At 43.3% G+C, this 23,743-nt stretch overlaps 2 protein-coding genes across 7 annotated transcripts in view; both read left to right on the top strand.

The window, feature by feature from the left end:
- LOC118370742 (kinase suppressor of Ras 1-like) overlaps nt 1-10,732 on the top strand; it is a 65,279-nt gene extending 54,547 nt beyond the window's left edge. For 5 of the 6 annotated variants that reach the window (XM_052467818.1, XM_052467819.1, XM_052467821.1 and 2 more), the window contains 11 exons: nt 199-240; nt 700-757; nt 928-985; nt 4,549-4,803; nt 6,392-6,588; nt 6,798-6,894; nt 7,191-7,330; nt 7,448-7,579; nt 7,820-7,955; nt 8,624-8,757; nt 9,698-10,732. In XM_052467818.1, the coding sequence (XP_052323778.1) occupies nt 199-240; nt 700-757; nt 928-985; nt 4,549-4,803; nt 6,392-6,588; nt 6,798-6,894; nt 7,191-7,330; nt 7,448-7,579; nt 7,820-7,955; nt 8,624-8,757; nt 9,698-9,776 (1,328 nt within the window). In that variant the 3' untranslated portion in view covers nt 9,777-10,732. The remainder of the gene's footprint in view (nt 1-198; nt 241-699; nt 758-927; nt 986-4,548; nt 4,804-6,391; nt 6,589-6,797; nt 6,895-7,190; nt 7,331-7,447; nt 7,580-7,819; nt 7,956-8,623; nt 8,758-9,697) is intronic. The other variant, XM_052467820.1, reaches the window with a different exon arrangement.
- Nucleotides 10,733-12,252: 1,520 nt separating this feature from the next.
- Nucleotides 12,253-23,255, top strand: LOC118370736 (galectin-9-like). The gene is made up of 8 exons (XM_035755840.2): nt 12,253-12,539; nt 13,014-13,102; nt 13,239-13,446; nt 14,308-14,427; nt 14,512-14,691; nt 21,781-21,869; nt 22,202-22,358; nt 22,649-23,255. The coding sequence occupies exons 1-8, from the start codon at nt 12,504-12,506 to the stop codon at nt 22,793-22,795; spliced, it is 1,026 nt and encodes a 341-aa protein (XP_035611733.1). The 5' UTR covers nt 12,253-12,503; the 3' UTR covers nt 22,796-23,255.
- Nucleotides 23,256-23,743: the final 488 nt, after the last annotated feature.

The raw sequence follows: 23,743 nt of genomic DNA, 5'->3' as shown, positions 1-23,743 counted from the left end.
CCAAATCTACCCTAAGCCAGTAATAGCACATCTCTAATCATATTCCAATTCCTGATTACACTTCATTTGCTATTTTACCACTAATCATACAATATATCCTATTATAACATCTCCTTAACTGCTTGTGGCTTATCTAACCCAATCATATCGCTCTCTCTCTATTTTCCTCTGGTTGTTGTTTCTCCTCTTGTCCTTTAGCTGGCGGTTATTTACAACCTAGACAACAGTTTAACTTCCCTGGTGAGTTAACAATGTGTTAACACCGCTCCCTCCCTGTGTGTCCTGTAGTCCTGCCCAACTAGTACAGTACCATCCCCTTATCATGTTCCCTCTCTCCCCATGTTGCTTTGCTGCAGTGGCTTACTATGACTCATGCTATGTTGTGGGAGGGGTCATGGGGGGTTGGTGTCACCTTGGGCACTGCTGCAATGGCATGTTGTGGTCTGCCACTGTAGTTTATGACAAGCTTATAGCAGAGCCATCATATTACATGCAGATAGCTTTGGCTTTTATAATGCATACCTGCCCTCTGGTAGACAAAGAGGTGAACTGACTGACTGTGCTGCTTGGCGCTGTGCATGGTTTGACAGAGTTAGAGGCAGCCATCACAATTTAGAGAATATATGCTCTGAAGTGCAGTGAAAATAGATTGGCTTAGTCACATAATAGTTTTGAACATCCTCATTGTCCCACACACAGACATTTCCTCTTCACCGTATCCTGTTGGACTAGACCCTGAAGGCCACCATGGCACTGGGTAAGAGACAACCGCTTTAAATGACAGTCACTGTAGAGTCCGAGTAAAGACCATTTAAAATGCTGTGGTTTTTCACCCACATTGTCGACTGTAAGTCCACCATAGTTTCTACTAGACAGGGTTAGGTTAAAGTTAGGAACCCATGTTTATGGTGATGCTTGTCCCAACAGAGACACACAGCAACTGGCCCAATCAGAACATCCATCTCAGGGACAGGAAGGAGGATCGGTGAGTACCCAAAATCGCTAGCGGCAGAAAGTATTCAGACCCCTAGACTTTTTCCACATTTTGTTAAATTACAGCCTTATTCTAAAATGGATTAAAAAATGTAAAACCCTCATCAATCTATACACAATACCCCATAATGACAAAGTGTAAACAGTTTGTTTGAAATTTTATCAAATTTATTGAATCTAAAAAACAGAAATACCTTATTTACATAAGTATTCAGACCTTTTGCTATGAGACTCAAAATGTTGCACCGGTGCATCCTGTTTCCATTGATCATCCTTGAGATATTTCTACAACTTGATTGGAGTCCATCTGTCAATATAAGATCCAACAGTTGACAGTGCATGCCGTAGAATTGTCCGAGAAGCTCCAAGACAGGATTGTATCGACACACAGGTCTAGGGAAGGGTACCAAACGATTTTTGCAGCATTGAAGGTCCCCAAGAACACAGTGGCCTCCAACATTCTTAAATGGAAGAAGTTTGGAACCACCAAGACTCTTCTTAGAGCTGACCGCCCAGACAAACTTAGCAATTGGGGGAGAAGCGCCTTGGCCAGGGAGTGACCAAGAACTTTATGGTCACTCTGACAGAGCTCCAAAGTTCCTCTGTGGAGATGGGAGAATCTTCCAGAAGGACAACCATCTCTGCAGCACTCCACGAATCAGGCCTTTATGGTAGAGTGGCATTACGGAAGCCACTCTTCAGTAAAAGGCACATGAGTTGGAGTTTGCCAAAAGGCTTCTAAAGGACTCTCAGACCATGAGAAACAAGATTCTCTGGTCTGATGACACCAAGATTGAACTTTTTGGCCTAAATGCCAAACGTCGCGTCTGGAGGAAACCTGGCACCATCCCTACGGTGGAGCATGGTGTTGGCAGCATCATGCTGTGAGGATGTTTTTCAGCGGCAGAGACTGGGAGACAAGTCAGGATCAAGGGAAAGATGAACGGAGCAAAGTATAGAGAGATCTTTGATGAAAACCTGCTCCAGAGCGCTCAGGACCTCAGACTGGGAAGAAGGTTCACCTTCCAACAGGACAATGACCCTAAGCACACAGCCAAGACAACGAAGGAGTGGCTGCAGGACAAGTTTTTGAATGTCCTTGAGTGGCCCAGCCAGAGACCGGACTTGAACCCGATCGAACATCTATGCAGAGACCTGAAAATAGCTGTGCAGTGACACTCGCCATCCAACCTGACAGAGCTTGAGAGGATTTGCAGAGAGGAATGGGAGAAACTCCCCAAATACAGGTGTGCCAAGCTTGTAGTGTCATACCCAAGAAGACTTGAGGCTGTAATCACTGCCAAAGGTGCTTCAACAAAGTACCGAGTAAAGAATCTGAATACTTATGTAAATGTATCTGTTTTTTTATCATTAATACATTTGCAAACATTTCTAAAAAAAAACAGTTTTCGCTTCGTCATTATGGGGTATTGTGTGTAGATTGATGAGGAAAACTAATTAATTTAATCAATTTTAGAATAAGGCTGTAATGTAACAATGTGGACAAGTCAAGGGGTCTGAATACTTTCTGAATGCACTGTTTATCTAACCATATCATGATAGCAACAAAGTCTAAGAGAAGGGTAGGCCAGCTGATGAGTCTTAAGGCCACAACAGTCTGAACAGCCCTGAGATTATCAGGGAGGGAGTTCCATAGGCATGGTGTACGGGAGGAAAAGGCACGGCCCCCCATTGTGTGGAGCCTGGTCCTGGGGGCATGGAGGAGTTTAGCATGACTTGAATGTAAGGGAGGTTCATGGGGGAGAGTAGGTCTGACAGGTAGGTGGGTCAGATGCCATTTAAGGTATTTTAGACAAGGAGATGTTCAAATAAATTATTTGAGGAACTGGTAGCCAATGGAAATCAGCAAAGATGTGGATGATCTGGGCAGAATGTTTTGTTTGTCAGAATCCTTGCAGCACTCCTTTGGATGAGCTGTAGTTTATTAATTGAATTTGCAGGCAGTCCCCCAAGTATTGTTTTCCCAAAATCAATTCTGGAGAAAATGAATGCATGCATTAGCTATTCTGCGTCAGATGTGGTGAGAGACGGTCTTAGGCGGAAAATGTTCTTCAGGTGAAAGAGTGACGTTTTACAGACGTGACTAATGTGGCTATTGAAGGAGAGAGCATTGTTGAATTTCACACCCAAATTATTGAGGCGAGGGGGATGATGTGGCCAAGTATGGCAGGGCGGATGCTGCAGGGCGGATGCTGCAGGGCGGATGCTGCAGGGCGGATGCTGCAACAATGATCTACTGGAGGATGTCTGTCAGCATTGCCTCTGCCTTGTTGCTGTTGAGTTGGAGGAAGTTGTTCTGCATCCAAGAATTTCCTTCTTCCAGACAGTTGGACAGTTGACAGAGCAGATGTTGTATAATGCGTTGTTTTAATGTGTTGCAGTGGAAATGGACACTGTGCTGTCTGAAGAGCTGGCCAAGTGTGGGCATGTAGAGCAGGAAGAGGATAGGTCCTAACACCTACCATTGCAGGCTATGATGGACTCCTCTGATCTTGCCTCACTGAGGGTGACGTACTGCTTGCGGTTAGAACGGAGGAGATAAATCAGTTTAGGGCAGTCCCGCAGATGGTAGTGTGCTGTCTGAGGTGCTGCATTAGAATGGTTTGATCTACTGTGTCAAAAGCAGTAGAAGAACCAAGATGGTGGGGGATCCTGTATCTGCAGCAATGAGCAGGTCATTTACAACCTTCACCAGGGCTATCTCAGTACTGTGCATGGGTCTAAAGCCGGACTGGAGAGCTTCATAAAGATGGTTAGCACTGAGGTGTGACTGAAGCTGAGTTGCCAGTGTGTTCTCCATGGATTTAGATAAAAATGTGAGGTTGGAAATAAGCCTGTAGTTTGAGAGGAGATCTTGGTCAAGGGATGGTTTCTTGAGAAAGGGGGTGATGACAGCGATGTTGAACAGTGACGGCACCTGCCCAGTATGGAGAGAATTGCTGAACAATTTGAGAGCAGCTGAGTATGTTTTGAACAGTGATGTTCCAATAGGTTCGTGGGGGACACTGGTAGTCTTCATTTTATTAGATTTCTACCACAGCAGCAGGTGAGACCAGAGCTAAATCACTTAGAGTGGGGTCAGATATGGGTGGTGGGTTAGGAGCCAGAGTGGGGTTGAGGTTGGAGAATACAATGTTCTTTCGAATGGTGTTGATTTTAGCCTTGAAGAACTCAGCAAATCAGTTGCATTGTTCAGTACTTTCTGAAAAAGTGAAAGAGAAAACAGTTCATTTTTTTTAGATTGGGAAACCACCCAGCAGCATAACCTGATCAAGTGACAGTTCTCTAGTCTAGTTAATTATGTGGTGCAATGATATTGACAGGATCATTTTGCCATATAGAGAACTTAATGAAAGATTGTTTCTCTGTTTCGGTTTTTATTCCGATCTCTCTACCTGTGCTGTTGTGTACAGATAAACCAGCAAAAAAATCAAATAGACTTCCAGAAATCTGCAATTACATGGAATACCGGCCTAAATGTATGTTTGTTTGGATTGACATGACACAATTCGTGCTTTGTCTCTGCATATTCAGGAAGAGGAGGCAGAAGAGGAGGAATACCTAGGAGAGGAGGATGAGGGAAATGGTAGCAGGGAGAGCAGAGAGAAGGGCCACACAAACGGAGAGTGTGATGGGGACGAGTTAGAGGAGCTGCCCAGCTACCGGGGCAGGATGGCCGGGGGCCGATGGAGGGGACCCATCTCCCGTAAGGCCAGCCAGACCAGCGTGTACCTGCAGGAGTGGGACATCCCCTACGAGCAGCTGGAGCTGGGGGAGCTCATTGGCAAGGTGAATGACTACACCTTTACATAGTGTTAAATATACAGTACCAGTCAAAATGTTGGACACACCTACTCATTCAAGGGTTTTCTTTCATTTTACTATTTTCTCATTGTAGAATGATAGTGACAGCACCAAACGATGAAATAACACATATGGAATCATGTAGTTACCAAAAAAGTGTTGAAGGTCAGTAAATTTGGAAAATTTCAAGAGCTTTCAACGTTTCTTCAAGTGCAGTTGCAAAAACCATCAAGCGCTATGATGAAACTGGCACTCATGAGGACCACCAAAGAGGATAAGTTCATTAGAGTTACCAGCCTCAGAAATTTCAGCCCAAATAAATGTTTCACAGACTGTTCAGAGGAGACTGTGTGAATCAGTCCTTCATGGTCGAATTGTGCAAAGAAAGCACTACTAAAGGACACCAATAATAAGAAGAGACTTGCTTGGGTCAAGAAACACGAGCATTGGACATTGGACCAGTGGAAATCTGTCCTTTGGTCTGGAGTCCAAATTTGATATTTTTGGATCCAACCACCGTGTCTTTGTGAGATGCAGTGTAGGTGAATGGATGATCTCCGCATGTGTAGTTCCCACCGTGAAGCATGGAGGAGGTGTAATGGTCTGGTGGTGCTTTGCTGGTGACACTTTCTGTGATTTATTTAGAATTCAAGGCACACTTAACCAGCATGGCTACCAGCAATATGCCATCTCATCTGGTTTGGGCTTAGTGGGACTATCATTTGTTTTTCAACAGGACAATGACTCAACACCTCCAGGCTGTGTAAGGGCTATTTGACCAAGAATGAGAGTGATGGAATGCCTCATTCGATGACCTGGCCTCCACAATCACCCGACCTTAACTGAATTGAGATGGTTTGGGATGAGTTGGACCGCAGAGCGAAGGAAAATAATATATATATATGCCATTTAGCAGACGCTTTTATCCAAAGCGACTTACAGTCATGTGTGCATACATTCTACGTATGGGTGGTCCCGGGAATCGAACCCACTACCCTGGCGTTACAAGCGCCTTGCTCTACCAACTGAGCTACAGTAGGAAAAGCAGCCAACAAGTGCTCATCATATGTGGGAACTCCTTCAAGACTGTCAGAAAAGCATTCCAGGTTTAGCTAGTTGAGAGAATGGCAAAAGTGTGCAAAGCTGTCATCAAGGCAAAAGGTCGCTACTTTGAAGAATCTCAATATAAAATATATTTGGTTTGTTTAAAAAAAAAATTGATTACTACATGATTTGTTATTATTTAGTTTTGATGTCGTCAATTTTTATTATACAATGTAGAAAATATTAAAAATAAAGAAAAACCCTGGAATGAGTAAGTGTGTCAACTTTTGACTGGTACTGTACACTCAGTGGTCAGTTTATTAGGTACACCACCTCGTTGACGGTTCGCTTTTACATACAGTGAGTCACGTGGCCATGGCTTGCTATATATTGCAGGCAGGCAGGCATCGAGTGTATCTACACAGAGGGTAGTAGCAGTGGTGGAAAAAGTACCCAATAGAGCCAGAGTTCATAGAAAAGGAAGATTCAGGGTAGCTAATAACACAAGTGCCCATACTCCCTATTCCAGGGCCGTTGGGGGAAGGTGCATAAGGGGCGCTGGCATGGAGAGGTGGCCATCCGGCTGCTAGAGATAGATGGTAATAACCAGGACCACCTGAAGCTGTTTAAGAAGGAGGTGATGAACTACAGGCAGACCCGCCACGAGAACGTGGTCCTCTTCATGGGGGCCTGCATGGCCCCGCCACACCTCGCCATCATCACCAGGTTAGGGGGAGGGAAGTGGGAAAGGGAGGTGGGGATGGTAAGGGAGTTGAGCAGGGAAAAGCTGGAACCCTTGAATCAATCTATGAGAAGTATTAAATGTGTCTTGGTTTAACAAATGAGGAAACCAGGAAAGGATTTGTTTTGAGAAACTAGATGATCCAGTTATCACTCCCTTTCCCCCCCTGACATTTCCTCTTGTTTTCTCTCAGTTTCTGCAAAGGTCAGACACTATTCTCAGTTGTAAGAGATGCCAAGAACACACTAGACATCAACAAGACAAGGCAGATTGCTCAGGAAATTGTTAAGGTGGGGTATTACTCAACTTCTCTTTAATTGGGGCGGCAGGGTAGCCTAGTGATTGGACTAGTAACCGGAAGGTTGCAAGTTCAAACCCCTGAGCTGACAAGGTACAAATCTGTCGTTCTGCCCCTGAACAGGCAGTTAACCCACTGTTCCTAGGCTGTCATTGAAAATAAGAATGTGTTCTTAACTGACTTGCCTAGTTAAATAAAGGTTAAAAAAATTAAATAAATTGTAAGAACATTGTAAGCAGCCTACTCTTCCTTTCACTGAAAGTAACTAAACTCTGACCTCTTCCTCAGGGTATGGGTTACCTTCATGCTAAAGGAATCGTTCACAAGGACCTGAAGTCCAAGAATGTGTTCTATGACACAAACAAAGTGGTAATCACAGACTTTGGTCTTTTTGGAATGTCCGGAGTGGTACAAGAGTACCACAAGAGGTAAGCAAAAAAACACTGTAAAAAGTTGAACACTCTGAGAAGCATACTTCTATACCTTTTGAAAGATCAATGTGTACGTTTGTCCATCTGTGGGTATCTGTTTGTGTGTCTGTCCAGGCGAGAGAACGAAGTAAGGCTCCCTCATGGCTGGATATACTACCTGGCCCCTGAGATCGTCCGCAGGATGGGTACTGGGAACCATGAGGACCGCCTGCCTTTCTCCAACGCTGCAGACGTCTACGCCTTTGGGTGCACACCATTTCCGGCCGTCTTATATCCTGACATAATAATAATAATACTGCATTTACTTAAATATAGGACATCTGAATGCTTTTAGAAAATGTAGCTCAAAACAAACAACACTGGATTTTTGGGGGATATATACATACATCGGTTGAAATGTGGCTCCCCATGAAATGAATGTGTGTATGCTGTTTGTATACAGGGTTAACACTGAGGGGCTAACCATACAGTATATTTCACCCCCAGCACCATTTGGTACGAGCTGCAGGCCCGTGGCTGGCCACTCACCAACCAGCCAGCAGAGGCCACCATCTGGCAGGTGGGCAGCGGAGAGGGCATCAAGAAGGTCCTGGCAAAGGTCAGCCTGGGCAAGGAGGTCACGGTAAGGTCAAAGAGCAGTTTGTGACAGTGTGATGTCCTCTGGGAAGCTTACTGTACTGTATTGACATGATAATAAACCAAACAATATTATTCTCAGTGTGCGAGTGATATCATTAAAACAGACTGACATCGTACTACCAGAGCCAAAACCTTTGAATGGGTTATCAAATCAAATAAAATGTTATTGGTCACATACACATGGTTAGCAGATGTTAATGAGAATGTGGCGAAATGCTTGTGCATCTAGTTCTGACAGTGCAGTAATATCTAACGAGTAATCTAACAATTCCCCAACAACTACCTAATGCACACACATCTAAAAGGGTGAATGAGAATATGTACATATAAGTATATGGATGAGCGATGTTCGCGTGGCATAGGCAAGGTGCGATAGATGGTTTAAAATACAGTATATATATGTAAACATTATTAAAGTGACATTATTTGAAGTGGCATTGTGTAAGAGTCTAGTGATCCATTTATTCAAGTGCAGTGATTGGGTCTCAATGTAGGCAGCAGCCTCTCTGAGTTAGTGATTGCTGTTTAGCAGTCTGATGGCCTTGAGCTGTTTTTCAATCTCTCGGTCCCAGCTATACATCGACGTTGTGTGTATAGCTATAATGATGGATGTAGGATCAGATAAATACCCCCCTCCCCCCTGTACTGTAGGAGATACTGTCTGCCTGTTGGTCCTTCAAGCCAAAAGAGCGTCCCTCCTTCACCCAGCTGACTGACATGCTGGAGAAGCTGCCGAAGCTCAACCGCAGGCTCTCCCACCCAGGACACTTCTGGAAGTCAGCCGAGTATGTATCCTAAAGACCAGAATCCCATTTGAGATATACTGTATATACACTCTGTATATATTTAGAATACTTCTCCTATGTCTATGGGGATGCCACTTCTGATGCCGTTGGGTTCCCTCATGGCTCACAATGTACCTGTTGATCCCTCTCCATCCAGTGATGTCACATTGGATGGAGCCGGGAGAACATGGGGTGTTTGTATGAGTGTGTAAATAAAAATGTGTTTATGGTGGAGAGGTGTAGCCCTCCGATAAACCTGGGCCTACTGTATGTTTTTTTGTAAGCCCTTTGATTTAAATAATTAAAAGGGATGACTGTGATACAAATCGCCAGCTTTATATACAGTTGTCTTCAATAGGGAATTTTAGCTAAAAGGTAGAAATGTGATCATTTTTAAGTAAAGGTTGAACAGGACAAAAGTTGAAATAGCCTGTTGAAACGGTTTGGTTTGTGACTGTTCATTTCAGAGCTGATTGTTTTGATTCCCTAAATCTGTCCATGTTTCAAAGAGAGTATACTTTATAATAGCACCACCCCCTACCCCTCTCCCTGTCTCTATGCTGTCCATCTCTGTGGGCAGTGATTGGAGGCTTGAGTGTCCCACCTCTCCTGTGTCCCCCTTTCTGTAAATATTTGTCATACCTCTCTCTCTCTTGACATCTCTGTTTGGGTCTCCCTCCCTCTCTGGGCGCTGCTGCTCTCTCCTGGATCACCACTGACTGACTCCACCTGTTCCTGCTCCACTTCACCTTCCCTGTCTCCCTTGGACCCCTCCTCCTTCTCCACCTCCTCTTTACTGCCAACCCCCTCAAACCCCCTTCTCATATCATTTTTTCCCTCCACCGTGAACATCTTCTCCGACTGAATCTTCCCGCCTCCACTCCTCTCCTTGATCTATCCCATCCTACTTTCTTCTTCTCTCCTTGCTCTCTGTGTGAAGGCCCTGGGTTCATCATCATTGCCTGCGGGACCATTGCAGTAAGGGCCTGCAGTCTCGCTGCCCCTACATATACAAATAACACATCTCTCAGTGGCAACTTGTGCTTATCAATTCTAAGGAATAGCCTGTTTGGTATTAGATTCAGAGGAATTCAGAGAAATGGATGACCTTGCATAATGACATCAACTGGTATCGCAGCCAATAGAGTAACCAATATATAGAGTAATGCATCTTTGTCAACTTGCTAAATGTACCATAATGCACTGCCTGGGTTGTTTGTTAGTTTCTTGTTCTTTGCCTAACTGCAGTTCATGTATTGACATTTTGGTACTAGTAGTGGCTAATGCAAACAGTCTAGTCTAACCGCTTGCTTTCTTTAAAGTTTCTCTCCCTCTCTCACGTTCGCTCTGTACTCTCTCGCGCTACCTCTCTTCTCTCTTTTCCCCTTTCTCTCTCTTTTTCTCTCTCTCACCCTACAACTTAGGTTCTAGCCTTCAGTATGCAAGAGGAAGTAATACTATGAGGTTTAATGTAAAATGTTGATTTGCCTCTTGTGCACTCTTTATGTGCCTGTCTCAGCATGCCCTGTATGTGTGTGTATAGGGACATGTGTGCATGCCTGTTTGGTTGGTAGATGAATGTAATGTGCTGGACATCCAGAGGTTAACCCTGTGAAAGACTGTAGTGATTGAATGTTAGCAGTGATAACAACACAAAGATAAATGTATCCAATCTATATAAATATATATATATATAGAATTGTTTTATTTAATGTACAGATAACATTTATTTTATTATGTGTACAAAGTCTTTATATTACATTGCACGTTACATTATAGGTACTTCACATCTAATTATGTAGAGCTTTAAAAACCTATTTTTCCCTCAACACTGTGTAAACAAATTGTACATTACTTAAAGATGGGTTGGTGTTTTTGATGTCATAAGAATGTATATTTTTGTACAGATTGTGGCTACACTCTGAAAGAGTTTCTGGTTTCCTCAATGAAAGATGATAAAACTAAACTCACGTCATTTGGTTCTGTGTCTTGTTTTGGAATGCTTACAACAGTTTGAATGTATGGTCAGTTAGATGAAAAGGGTATCGCTTTACATTAAGGATTTAAGCAGCTAAATTACAAGCACACAATTCCCACTAGACACCATTTATACAGTTGATTTATTTCCAAGTGTTTGGTTTGATTTAAAGGGGCAATCCGGGATTCAAAACGTTGACCTCAAATATGGGTGTCACTGACTCACCAGTTCCCAGAAGAGAGGATGATTGGGTGTCACTGACTCACCAGTTCCCAGGAGAGAGAGGATGATTGGGTGTCACTGACTCACCAGTTCCCAGAAGAGAGGATGATTGGGTGTCACTGACTCACCAGTTCCCAGGAGAGAGAGGATGATTGGGTGTCACTGACTCACCAGTTCCCAGAAGAGAGGATGATTGGGTGTCACTGACTCACCAGTTCCCAGGAGAGAGAGGATGATTGGGTGTCACTGACTCACCAGTTCCCAGGAGAGAGAGGATGATTGGGTGTCACTGACTCACCAGTTCCCAGAAGAGAGGATGATTGGGTGTCACTGACTCACCAGTTCCCAGGAGAGAGAGGATGATTGGGTGTCACTGACTCACCAGTTCCCAGGAGAGAGAGGATGATTGGGTGTCACTGACTCACCAGTTCCCAGGAGAGAGAGGATGATTGGGTGTCACTGACTCACCAGTTCCCAGGAGAGAGAGGAGGATGCAGAGAACAGACATGTTCATGACTCCCATGATGGTGGTATTCTGGTGGTCTCAATACACTTCTGCTACTGATATGCAGGATTACATCAAAAAGTGTGTCATGGAGTATACAGTATGTGCAAACGTAGTACATCGAATCCAGGAGAGACAAATGGAAGTGTCTAAAGGACAGTGGTAGCCTACAATTTGTTGTCTTGGGTTGAAGTGACAATCGGGCAATTAATTCTCTTCTAGAACATTTTGAAACAAATACAATGAATTGGGTGTGTATTTGTGGTATTATTACTAAAACACCAACATTTTACCTTTATTTAACCAGGCAAGTCAGTTAAGAACACGTTCTTATTTTCAATGACAGCTTGGGAACAGTGGGTTAACTGCCCACAGGGGCAGAACGACAGATTTGTACCTTGTCAGCTCGGGTGTTTGAACTCGCAACCTTCCGGTTACTAGTCCATCGCTCTAACCACTAGGCTACGCTGCCGCCCCAATAGAAATATCCTCACCGATTAGAAATATCCTCACCGAATCCAGGAGAGACAAATGGAAGTGTCTAAAGGACAGTGGTAGCCTACAATTGGTTGTCTTGGGTTGAAGTGACAATCGGGCAATTAATTCGGTTATTGAATTAGAAATAAAAAATGTGCCATTGTTATTACATTATACATGTGACGTTAGAATGCGTGTGTGTGCATGGAGACAAACTGACCTCTATACACAGCAAACCCTGTCCAATTCTGAATCAACTTCCTGACAACATCACTTGACTGAGTTATTGCAGGGTAATGATTGAAAAAGCATAAAAATCTATCGCCCGCTTCGTCTCTTGACTAGGCCTACCGATGAGGGCAAGACCGATAAGGTATTCGTTAGGGGAAAAAAACAATGTACGGGAATTGTAAACTGGGCTACATTGTTACTTACTTCCTCCTCCCACACCTTCAATGCACGAAAAAACGAAACTACACATTTCTGAAACCACCCATATCATCAATGAGAAGAGAGCGTTGAGCAACTGAGAAGACGTTTCGATTTACAGTGAGATTTGGAGAAATGGCATTTTATAACCAGGAACCTTTTTATAATCCGGTACGTTTATTACAAACATTTGTCATGTGATTTATTGTGTTGTGTATTTAAAATGTAGATGTTCTTAATGTTTAACTTCGGGAGAGTTGTGCGTGTGCTTTCTTGTCAAATCTGGTAATCAAAATGCGCTCCCATCCGCTTCTCAGTAATATACTGTACATTATTTTCCCAGTTATAGTCTGCTTTTTTCAGTTCACAGATTTAATTCTAAAATCAATATATGCATAGCTAGACATTCATAGTATCAATTCATGCTATGCTATTGTGCAAATGTAACATGTATGTTATTAGGCTACAGTGAATGTCTCGCGTATTCCGTTATGTAGGCCTATTAAACATGATCACACAAGCAGTAATAGTAGATGTAGTAAAGAGGTGAGTCAATGGCCTCTAGTCTACATAATAGTTTTCATTTCATTTATCCATTCTTATTCAATTGAGTTTTGTCGTTAATGATTCTGTTTATTTTCCCAGAGTCTCCCTTTCACCGGCTCTATCCAGGGTGGGCTTCAGGAGGGGAAGACCATCACTATCACTGGGAGAGTTCACCATGGGGCAGACAGGTGGGTCACCACTCACCGATATAAGTTTTGATAATACATTTCCTTATTAGTTGTCTCAGATTCAAATTTGTTCTGAGAACTGTTTAACATATCCAGAAGCACATGATCTCTCTCAATCTCACTTTCTCTTTCTCAGGTTCCATGTGAATTTGCAGTGTGGTTCTAGGGCAGGGGCAGACATTGCCCTTCACTTCAATCCACGCTATGACAGTCACCCTGGATATGTGGTGACCAACACCTTGCAGCAATCCAGATGGGGGACAGAGGAGCGGAAGCAGCATTCCCCCTTCCAACATGGCTCCAGCTTCAGCCTCGAGATAACTGTCCAGAGGGACGGCTTCCAGGTCACCCAAACCCTCCGCTACTATAGCAAATGGAAGATACAGATGTAGGATCTTAATTTGAGCCAGTTTGTTACAGCAGGAAAATAATCCTGCAGCCACAGGAAATGTTGATTATTATATGGATTATAATGAATGGGGTTGATACATTTTTTGTTTTAAAGGGGGGAAAAAAGCTTTTTTAAACCTTGAATACACAAAAGGTTAGCATTTCCTGTTGACAGGAAAAGTCTCATCAACGAAAGAGTGATCAAATTAAGAACCTACATCTGTACATTCTGACTACACAACAACCTTTTCAGTCTGTCATTGTAAAATATATAATTTCCTGTTTTATATAAATGACTGTAAAATATTATGCTTACAGAGCTCCCACATTATTTCAATGAAGTCAGTGACTCAATCTTTTTTATTTTTTATTTAACCTTTATTTAACTAGGCAAGTCAATTAAGAACAAATTCTTATTTAGAATGACGGCCTACCCCGGCCAAACCCTAACCCGGACGATGCTGGGCCAATTGCGTGCCGCCCTATGGGACTCCCAATCGCGGCCGGTTGTGATACACCCTGGAACCGAACAGGGGTCTGTAGTGACGCCTCTAGCACAGAGATGCAGTGCCTTTGACGGCTGCGCCACTCGGGAACCCATGGGATTTCACTCTTGTTTTCTTGAAATGATATGTTATGTATTCTATTTTACAGTGTGACTCAATTTATTCTAGTCTGTTTAGGAGTTCAAATGGATTTCAATTCATGGGTTGGAAAATAACTTGAATAGTTGTGAGTGACACCTGTTCTCTCACTCACTGTCCTCAGGTCCATAATGACTCTGCTCATGGTCGTTCTCTGTTCTCTGTCTTCAGTTGAAAGTGAATGGGAACCATTTCATGACCTTCAAGCACCGAATCCCGTTTTACTCAGTGGACACCATCTCAGCCGATGGGAAAGTGGAGTTGACCTCCATCGTCTTCCAGAACCCTGCGGTGAGTAGTACCTAACATATTAATTAGATGGACAGAGAATTTGAAGACAGTTCAACTGATTTAAAGTGATTTCATGTCCTTCAGCCCATCATTCCTGCACAGCCAGGATTTCCGGGGCAACCAGGATTCCCTTCTTACCCGGGATTTCCGGCGCAACCAGGATTCCCTTCTTATCCAGGATTTCCGGGGCAACCAGGATTCCCTTCTTGTCCGGGATTTCCGGGGCAACCAGGGTTCCCTTATCCAGGATTTCCCGCACAACCAGTGAGTTAATCTGGATCTGAATCAATAATGATAATTTATTGGCCAACCACTTCTTGGTTATCGGACTCATTAACATTTTTTTCTCCATTTTGTGATTTGTATTCCTTTCACTGTCTTTCAGAGTCTCTAGATTTTAGTTATCATTCAGTCAACTGGGTTAGACATCTCACTATGGGACATCCTTATTTTGTGGGTCATTGGTGTAAGCATTATGCAAATCACGCCTAACAGCCTAATCAGAGCTTTGTGGGTGTACGCCCAAGTGTCTTTATAACACCCTCTGGTTTCCTCATTCTTTGTGTCTTCATGAGTCTATTTGGTTACTATATGGTTCCTAGCCTTAAAGCAGCTTCATTCAGAAAACTAGCTCTCAACTTAACTGTTCCTTTTGGTGTGGGTTACCACCCCAACACAAAGCGTTAAATGGCTTATTTTCAGGAATTCTGCTAACTTCATCTTCACTTAATAACAGAGTGAAGTTACCTCAGTTAGCTTGTTAGCAGTGTTTTTTGTTGTTGTCTAGCTACAGTAGACCTGTTGCCTGGCCTACACACAATTTGCGTTGTTAGTTATTTAGCTCCACTGCTTTAACATCTCACCAATAGCAGGTTCCCACAAATTTTTAGCTAGTCCCATCGCAATTGTAGCTAGTTACCTTCACACATGAGATATCTAAGGTTCGCCTTTGAGTGCATAGCCTACGAATATTCCACCGTACCACTCGATCTGTCCCTTGCCCCACCGATGGACACTCTGGCTCAGGCAGTGGAGCACACAGCCTAGCTGTTGTTGCACATGCTCGCGCTAGGCTTCAGGATGAATCGTGCCAAAAGCTTGCTCTTACCGATCCAGCAGAAAATATTTTGATGGCTTTTCGCCACTGCCTCTTGTGTTTTACCCGGCAACATCAGTCACATACTGGATGTGCCTGATTGTGGCAGTTTTGCTTGGTCTCCTCCTCATGAGGTGTTGTGTTTTTGGCATCATTAAAAGTGAAGACTTATTTTATCAAATCAATTCTCCGTAATTATTATTACGTGATTAAACTAATCATGCAAATGTAATTAACTAGGAAGTCGGGGCAGCAAGATAAATCTTCAGATTACAAAGTTATAATTTTCCTAATATAACTCTTCAGATATTTTAATATCTGATGAATTAGTCTTCTAATTAATTCATTATTCTTTACCTCACATGAGTCTCATTCCAAACGTCGTAAATTGTTGGTTATCTGCACGAACACAGCCTTTACTATGAATCATATATACACACCAATTGTCTTAATAATTTATTTACTAACTAACTAAATAATCACAGAAATGCATACACAGACAACAGTAGATATGGTTACTAACAAAGGATAGGGAAGATTCCCTAGTGGGCTAAGCCGATATGACGGCTTGGTGACAAAGGGAAGTGGGTGTGGACTGAGAACAGGCGGGAAAGACAAATGGAAACACAACACAGTTGATAATTATATGAATTGAAATGCTAATCCTTTGCACATGAACGCTCACTCATTTGGGAATAATTGCAATCAATATATATTTACGCCTAGTGTGTCGTCGTGATTTCTGTTGAAATCGTCCGTCTGCGGAGAATCATTTCATCATCGTCTCTCTCTGCTTTGCTGAAGATCTTTCGTGGTTAGAATGGCTACTTCAGAGTACCATTCAGAAAGGTTTTCATAGAATAGATGTTTAGGTGGTTGTCTGTCTTCGCATCCCGGGTTGACATAATTTCTAGCTGCAGACTAGTTATTAGCATCGAAGATTTGCTCTTATTCTGTAGGGATCGATAGTCTCAGAGTTGAACAATTTCCAGCCATGTAGCCAATGCGCCACGTGGTATGGTTAGGAATTCCAAACTATTCGCATTCACAGCTCATTCTGTGGGTTTGCTTAGTCTCAACTCAAACCTTTCCACCCTCAGTGTCCACCGTGGTATGCGTGGTCTGAAGAGGATTTCCTCAGGAGGGTTTTTTATTTGTAACAATAGAAAAGGAGGTTCTATGACGCCAGATCATGTCTGTGCTCAGGGGGGTGGGCCAATGACTTAGTTAAACTTGAAAGGGAATACAGTTCGCTCACATTAAAGGTTTACCATCACATTACATCATTCCACAAACAGTTTCATCTTTATTAGTTAATTTTATACAAGAATTAGATTCAAACCCCATAATTGAGATATGTACACATTCAGAGATTTAGTTATGGTGTTTCCTGTCCTCTTTGAGGTCATCAAATGAAAGGGTTAGGACACTCGTCATACCCGTCCCTTAAGTGTCAGAGAGAGAGAGAGAAGTCCGGTTGGTGATTGCCGTTGCGGTCCCCCTCTAGTGGATTACCTTGGTAGGTTTCCTGGAAGCTGCAAAGTACCACAAGTATGGGCAGGGGATGCCCATCCCGTTCCGGACTCGTCGTCTGGTCACCCAGACTGGAAGATCTCTGGGCAGTAACTTAGGCAGATGTTAACAACGCACACACACTCACAAAATATGTATAATTACATTCATTCCCCAATGAACGGCATTGTGGCACTCATACCCTGACTACACCGTGTGTTGCAAAATACATTTAGAAATCTATGTTATTCAGTTGCACTCAACGAGCGTCTGTGTTGCCAAGGGCTAAAATAGAAGTCCTTTCTATTTCTGACGCAGATCGCGCTGCAGGTCCTGCCTTTCCCATCTCCTCATTGGTTTAAAGAAGCAGGTACCCACGTGCCATATCCTCATTGGTTATACCCACGTGAATGATTGAAAGACAAACTGTGTTGCCGGTCGTCGTGGTAATACTATGAACGTTTAGATGCCAATATACCATATTAGTTAAAAGGCCTGGAAGGGGGAGAGATGACTAGAAACAATTCGGTTGACCGTATTATGTGTGGATTAATTGTCGGAGTAGAGGACCTTGTGCATTTCAGGTAAAATGACAACTCAATGTTTATCTCCGAGGACAAATTAACTAGCAACTGCAAGCTAGCTAAATAGGACAAATTAGCTAGCAAGTGCAAGCTAACCAGGTAAATTGCCATAAATGTTTAATGCTTTTTGACCTGTCCCCAAATGAATGTAATTGGTTCAGAGTTTGCTTTGATATTTTAACCTGTGTTTCGTGATCGCGTTTGGTGTAGGGGGACAAAATAAATGTATGCACGATGGCACACGCGCGCAGCTGGTTTGGGTTCCGTGTAAGTGATGGTTGTAAACTTTGTTTATGGCTCTATCGCTTCCTAAGTGTCAAAGGAACTGAACCGAAAAGGAATGAAAGCATAAACAAAAGATATACAAAATATAGTTCTCACACCAAAATCACCTAATTGGACTGTATTCTATATACGTCCAATGTCCTGGCAAAATGACTCTATCATGGCATTGTCTCTAATGTCATGTCACTAGTTTTGGCAGTCTACAGGGATGAACTATGGACTTCTGGGAAGAAAACTTGTGAGTACTGTAGCAGTAGAGTCAAAGGCCTCAAAGTAAATGTTTAACTTTACTAAGGCTGGTATTTTGCTCGGACCCTTAAGTGATCCTAGCATAAATCCTAGTTGGATGTTCCGTTGTGCATGTGCGTTTATGCTTACACAAGCGCGCATGTCAAGGGAAGAAAACCAAGTATCATGGCAGATTACAACTTGTTCAGAATGAGTCTGATGTAATCAGGTAATTTTCAGGTCAATGCCTGGAGATCAGTCAGAATTGGTGTCGACTGAGTCTGTAGTGGTTTTACTACAAGTCACTGCATCTTCCACTATTATAGTGGCGATAGGTATGTGGCAATAGGTATGAAGAAGTCTATTTCATAGCTATGTTTTCCACGGAGGAGCTAACCTCACGACAGAAGTACTCTTTAAGTATTGGACCAGTCGTACGTGGTGTGATCATGGTTCATGACTTTTAATAACTTTCCTCCTGAATGGAGGGTTCTATTTATTAATGGCACGTGTGTTAACCATTGGAAGAGTGCTCTGGAGATTCCCTTACCCGTGTTGTACTCTGAGTGACTCCTAACTGTAACAGTATAACGTTAGTCCATCCCCTCGCCCATACCCGGGCTTGAACCAGGAACCCTCTGCACACATCAACAACTGACACCCATGAAGCATCGTTACCCATCACTCCACAAAAGCCATGGCCCTTGCAGAGCAAGGGGAACCACTACTTCAAGGTCTCAAAGCGAGTGACGTCACCGATTGAAACGCTATTAGCGCGCACCACCGCTAACTAGCCAGCCATTTCACATCTGTTACACTCACCCCTCTTTTGACCTCCTCCTTTTCTGCAGCAACAAGTGATCCGGGTCAACAGCATCAATGTAACAGTATAACTTTACTCCGTCCCCTCGCCCATACCAGGGCTTGAACCAGGGACCCTCTGCACACATCAACAACTGACACCCAAGAAGCATCGTTACCCATCTATCCACAAAAGTTACCCCGAACCACTACTTCAAGGTCTCAGAGCAAAGTGACGTCACCGATTGAAACGCTATTAGCGCGCACCACCGCTAACTAGCTAGCCATTTCACATCCGTTACATAACTACTATGTCGCTGTTGTCAAGGGTAATTTGATTTGTTAGGTAACTAATCTTCTTACTGATTGTAGCTGGACTAAATGTTGCTGGCATTGCTACTGGTACTCAAGGGGACCAGTTATCCTACTGATTCATTCTGAAATATTATCCTACCGGAACACATGATTAGAGCATTTTACTAGTTGTATTGTAGTTGAACCTACACATGGCAAGGCATGACTATTTATTTTTTTGCCATTTGTTCTGAAGGTGGAAGTCCAGTGGACTTCTACGACCAGTGTGGTGGTTACGACCAGTGTGGTACACCTCAGTAATATCTTAGATGTGTTCTAAGATTATCCCCGTCTACGGGCCTGTCTGCTCCTCACTGTTCTCATAGGGGAGTTTACAACTACATTTGTTTGATGCTCTGGCGGGCTCGTACGGTGTTGCCCGTAGTCTCGACCCCCCCACTGGCCTCGATGAGGCTTATCATGGGTCTGGGCTGCTATTCCCCCCCTTTGTGTCTCAGGACCCCCCCATCAGCGGGTGGTGTTGGTATCCAAGGCACAAATGAGAAGGTCGGACCATATGTAGAAGTTGTCAGCGGCTGTGTTGTTATGAGAATGGCTGTCACCTTTCAACCAAATCTCCTGGTGTTTGTGCTTCAAAACGCTCAGTGGCTGTTGAGGCCTGTCAGTCACCACCACGTCCGCGTGTGGCAACCTCTTCAATACCTGCATACTGAGATGAGGATATCGGTCTGTGATATTGCAAAGTGTTTCACCAGTGGGAGTCATCGGGTCAGTTGCTGGACTGACGCCATTAGTGTCAGTCACCACCTTCCGGAGACACCTGAAACCCCACCTCTTCAAGGAATACCTAGGATAGGGTAAGTAAGGGTAGGTAATCCTTCTCCCCCAACAAGATTTAGATGCAAGTGGCTGTTCCACTGGTTGTCATAAGGTGTATGCACCAATTTGTAAGTCGCTCTGGATAAGAGCGTCTGCTAAATGACTTAAATGTAATGTAATGTAAATGTCATTGTAAGGGGTAACAGTCCCCCACAAAGCGGAAGGTGTATTATCGGAAGCAGAGTACACTCTGTGCATAAATGTTTTTCTTGCTGATGCGGCCGCAGTGCTTGCGGAAGTGTCCGAAGGGCAAGAGATGTTAATCTCAACTACCGTATTGCACGACTGCAAGGAGGAGGGAGTTTGCTCATTCACAGAGACAGGTGGCTCAAAATCATGAAAAGAATAGTCAATAAGGTTTGCTGATGGCATGTGTTGAGATATAGATATCGTAATATCTCTTTGGATCGGAGTCTGCACCAAGAGGTTTCTAAGGTCATTCACATGACCTATCGTAGTTAAGCCACTGACCTCTTTCCCTTCCACCCTCAGCCTTTCTCTTCTCCAGAGCAGCGGCATCTTAACACGTTGTGTCTGGTGGGCACACGGTGCATCTACATTGACAGGACTAGGCCATTCCAGAATTGTGACCAACTGTTTGTTTGCTTTGCCACCCCGCTCAGGGCAGGGCTTGGTCCAAACAACGCCTCTTCCATTGGGTAATGGAGGCTATCGCCAAGGCATACAGTTATCCAGGATTGCAGTCTCCACTGCGTGTCCGGAGACATTCCACTAGAGGAATTGCCAGTCATGGGCACTGTTCAGAGGCATCTCCGGCTAGTTGGGCTAGTCATTACTGCACCCTCCCTGGCACACACAGTCATTGGTGCTGGAGCTGAGTAGTATGGATCAGATACATTACCATGAACCACAACAGGCTTCTCAGGAAACGGGCTTTTGGCAATCGGGGTGTTTTGCAAGTGTCCCATAGTGAGTTGTTGAACCGAGTCGACTGAAAGAGAAATTTGGGTTACGGTATGCAATCCCGGTTTTCTGAAGGAGATGAGGGAGACATATCACCAGATTGCTCATCTTGCACAACTTGTTCTTAGATTGAGGAAACCAGAGCAGTGCAGGATGTTATATAGACAAGAGGAGCGTACACACACAAAGCTCATATTGGCCTGTTAGGCGTGATTGAATAAGAATTCAACCAATGACCCACAAACGAGGGCGTGTCCCATAGTGATACGTCTCCCTCATCTCCTTCACTGAACCGGGGTTACATACCGTAACCCAAAGTTTTATGCTTAGTAGACCTGATGCTTCGTAGTTCCTGTGATGGGGAATTTTAAGATCACTAAAGATCATATTTGTATAGTGTGATCTACTTCCTCTTTCTGTACACTGACTGTATCGTTGTGTGAGTGTAACAACCTGTCATTGTCTTTAGGCAGATTGTGACAGAGTTACACTAAATATACAGTAACCTGTTTACAGGGAAATGTAGTACTGTAATCAACGTGCTGTTAAGATCCCCCTCTCCTGTTGCTTGTCACAGGCCACTCCTCCATATGTCCAGCCACCATTCTTTGTAAATGATCTTCTACTTTCTTGTACTGTAGTGTTGCGGAGCAAATTTAGTTAGTTCTATCGCATCAACGTCTATTGGTCATAATGAGTGATTCATTCAAATCTTCCTTTTTCATCCAGGCTGTTCCATACAAGAACATGATCAATGGAGGACTCTACCCTGGACGCACCATCAACATCCAGGGAGTGGTTAACCCCAATGCCAATAGGTCTGATCCTGCCTTATTGTCTTTACAGTAAAGGAGAACAACAGCGAGAAATACACTTCCCCTGGAGTTACAATATAAATTCCTATATATATTTGAATTTAAAAAAGCATAAAAGAACTTTGGCAATTCTAGTTCACCTCATTTCCATGGTATTGCAAGTGTGCCAATGTGCCCTTGGCTTAGAAACTTAACTTGCCTAGTTAAATAAAGGTACATTTTTAAAAAAATAAATAGAAAGAGGTAGGCCTACAAAACATGCTAGAGGGTGCAACAATAGCAGTTCTCCTGTCATGGTTTTCCCCAAACACTTATCGTTTTCCCGTTGCCTATAGGTTCCACATTAACCTACTGTTCAACTCTGGGATCGCGCTGCACTTCAACCCCCGATTTGACGAGACACTAGTGGTACGCAACAGCAAGCTGAGAGACCAGTGGGGAAAGGAGGAGCGCTCTGGTGGAATGCCCTTCCACAGGGGCCAGGCCTTCACGGTAACTAACCACCAGGAACCTTCCACTTTTATCTAAGGCTGCCGTCACACAACGCACCTTGTATACAATCACAGTTTCAAGGATGAATAATTATTTATTGTTTCAGCACCAAGCATACCACTTATCTTTCTGTTTAGCTAAGCCCTTTCCTGATAATGATTTCCTTTCTGGTATAGTCACTCAGAATGTGGCATGATGTTCATTAGAGAGATGATCGACATTAAAGATGCTGGATTGTTTCTCTCTTTATATCAGACTGAGTACTAATGAGGCTAGTCTGGTCTTTTCAGCTGTCTATTTACTGTGAGGGTCAGTGCTACAAGATAGTGGTCAACGGGAATCAGACGAGCACCTACAAACACCGCCACACCCTCCTCCAGCAGGTCAACATCCTGGAGGTGGATGGAGACCTCAGTTTGACCTCTGTGATGGTTTAGTGCTGTGGGTCACAACTGTCTTTGGTGACCTAGCCACTTGTTTCATTTTGTGTCACCTCTGACCCAAACCATTTGTATTTTTTGATCTCTTCTTGCTATGATAAAAATGACATTAACTTTTTTTACTGCTTTCACTGCTTGTTAGATTATCTCACTTGCAAATGTATTATTAGTGAGTGCCGTGCCATCGACTTCAAGGATGAGAAATGTGTTCCTGTTTGTTATAAATCACAGTAGAAAGCCATTAGAAATCACATTGATTGCTTTAGCCATCATTTTTGTAGCACTAGACAAATTCTTAAATCATTATTATTTTGTGATATAATGCCAGACCTGACGTTACCTATCATGAGAAGTACCCTGAGGACATTGCCTGATAATTCCATATGTAGCCTTGTTCATCACCAGTAGTCTCTATGCTCTTTTCTATAAAAATCTGAAGATATATATATATTTATAATGTGTGCTTTTAAAAATTATTTTTTAAATATTTCAAATGTGAAACATTGGAGTGAGACTGGCTTTGCCTCTAAATCAGGGCTCTCCAACCCTGTTCCTGGAGAGCTACTGTCCTGTAGGTTTTCACTCCAACTCTAATCTAACACACCTGATTCTAATAATTAGCTGGTTGATAAACTGAACCAGGTTAGTTACTGGGGTTGGAGCGAAATCCTACAGGAGGGTTGTTCACACTGCAGGCCTTAATGCTGAAATCAGTTCTATTTTGAAAATCCGTATTGGAATACTGATGGTCCAAACAGCAAGTTACAAGTGACCAAATAAGATTTGTGTGTGTTCAGACAGTAGTGATTTGCTGACATGTGACCGTTCCTGGTGTAAAAGCAATTTCCTATCCCGGAGCTTGAGTAAATTACATTACTAAGCTGCTCCCGAATATACTACGCCAGGACATGGACATCGATTCTATCGTGGTCCATGTGGGTTTTA

The sequence above is a fragment of the Oncorhynchus keta genome, chromosome 18 (genome assembly GCF_023373465.1).
Source record: "Oncorhynchus keta strain PuntledgeMale-10-30-2019 chromosome 18, Oket_V2, whole genome shotgun sequence".
Taxonomy (NCBI): domain Eukaryota; kingdom Metazoa; phylum Chordata; class Actinopteri; order Salmoniformes; family Salmonidae; genus Oncorhynchus; species Oncorhynchus keta.
The sequence above is the reverse complement of the archived record's forward strand: the minus strand, read 5'-3'. Positions and strand labels throughout refer to the sequence as shown.

Coding starts and splice junctions, on each gene's coding strand:
- LOC118370736 (XM_035755840.2), top strand. CDS start 12,504: ATGGCATTTTATAACCAGGAACCTTTTTATAATCCG. Junction 14,428..14,511: donor TCGTCTTCCAGAACCCTGCG/GTGAGTAGTACC, acceptor CATGTCCTTCAG/CCCATCATTCCTGCACAGCC. Junction 14,692..21,780: donor CAGGATTTCCCGCACAACCA/GTGAGTTAATCT, acceptor TTTTTCATCCAG/GCTGTTCCATACAAGAACAT.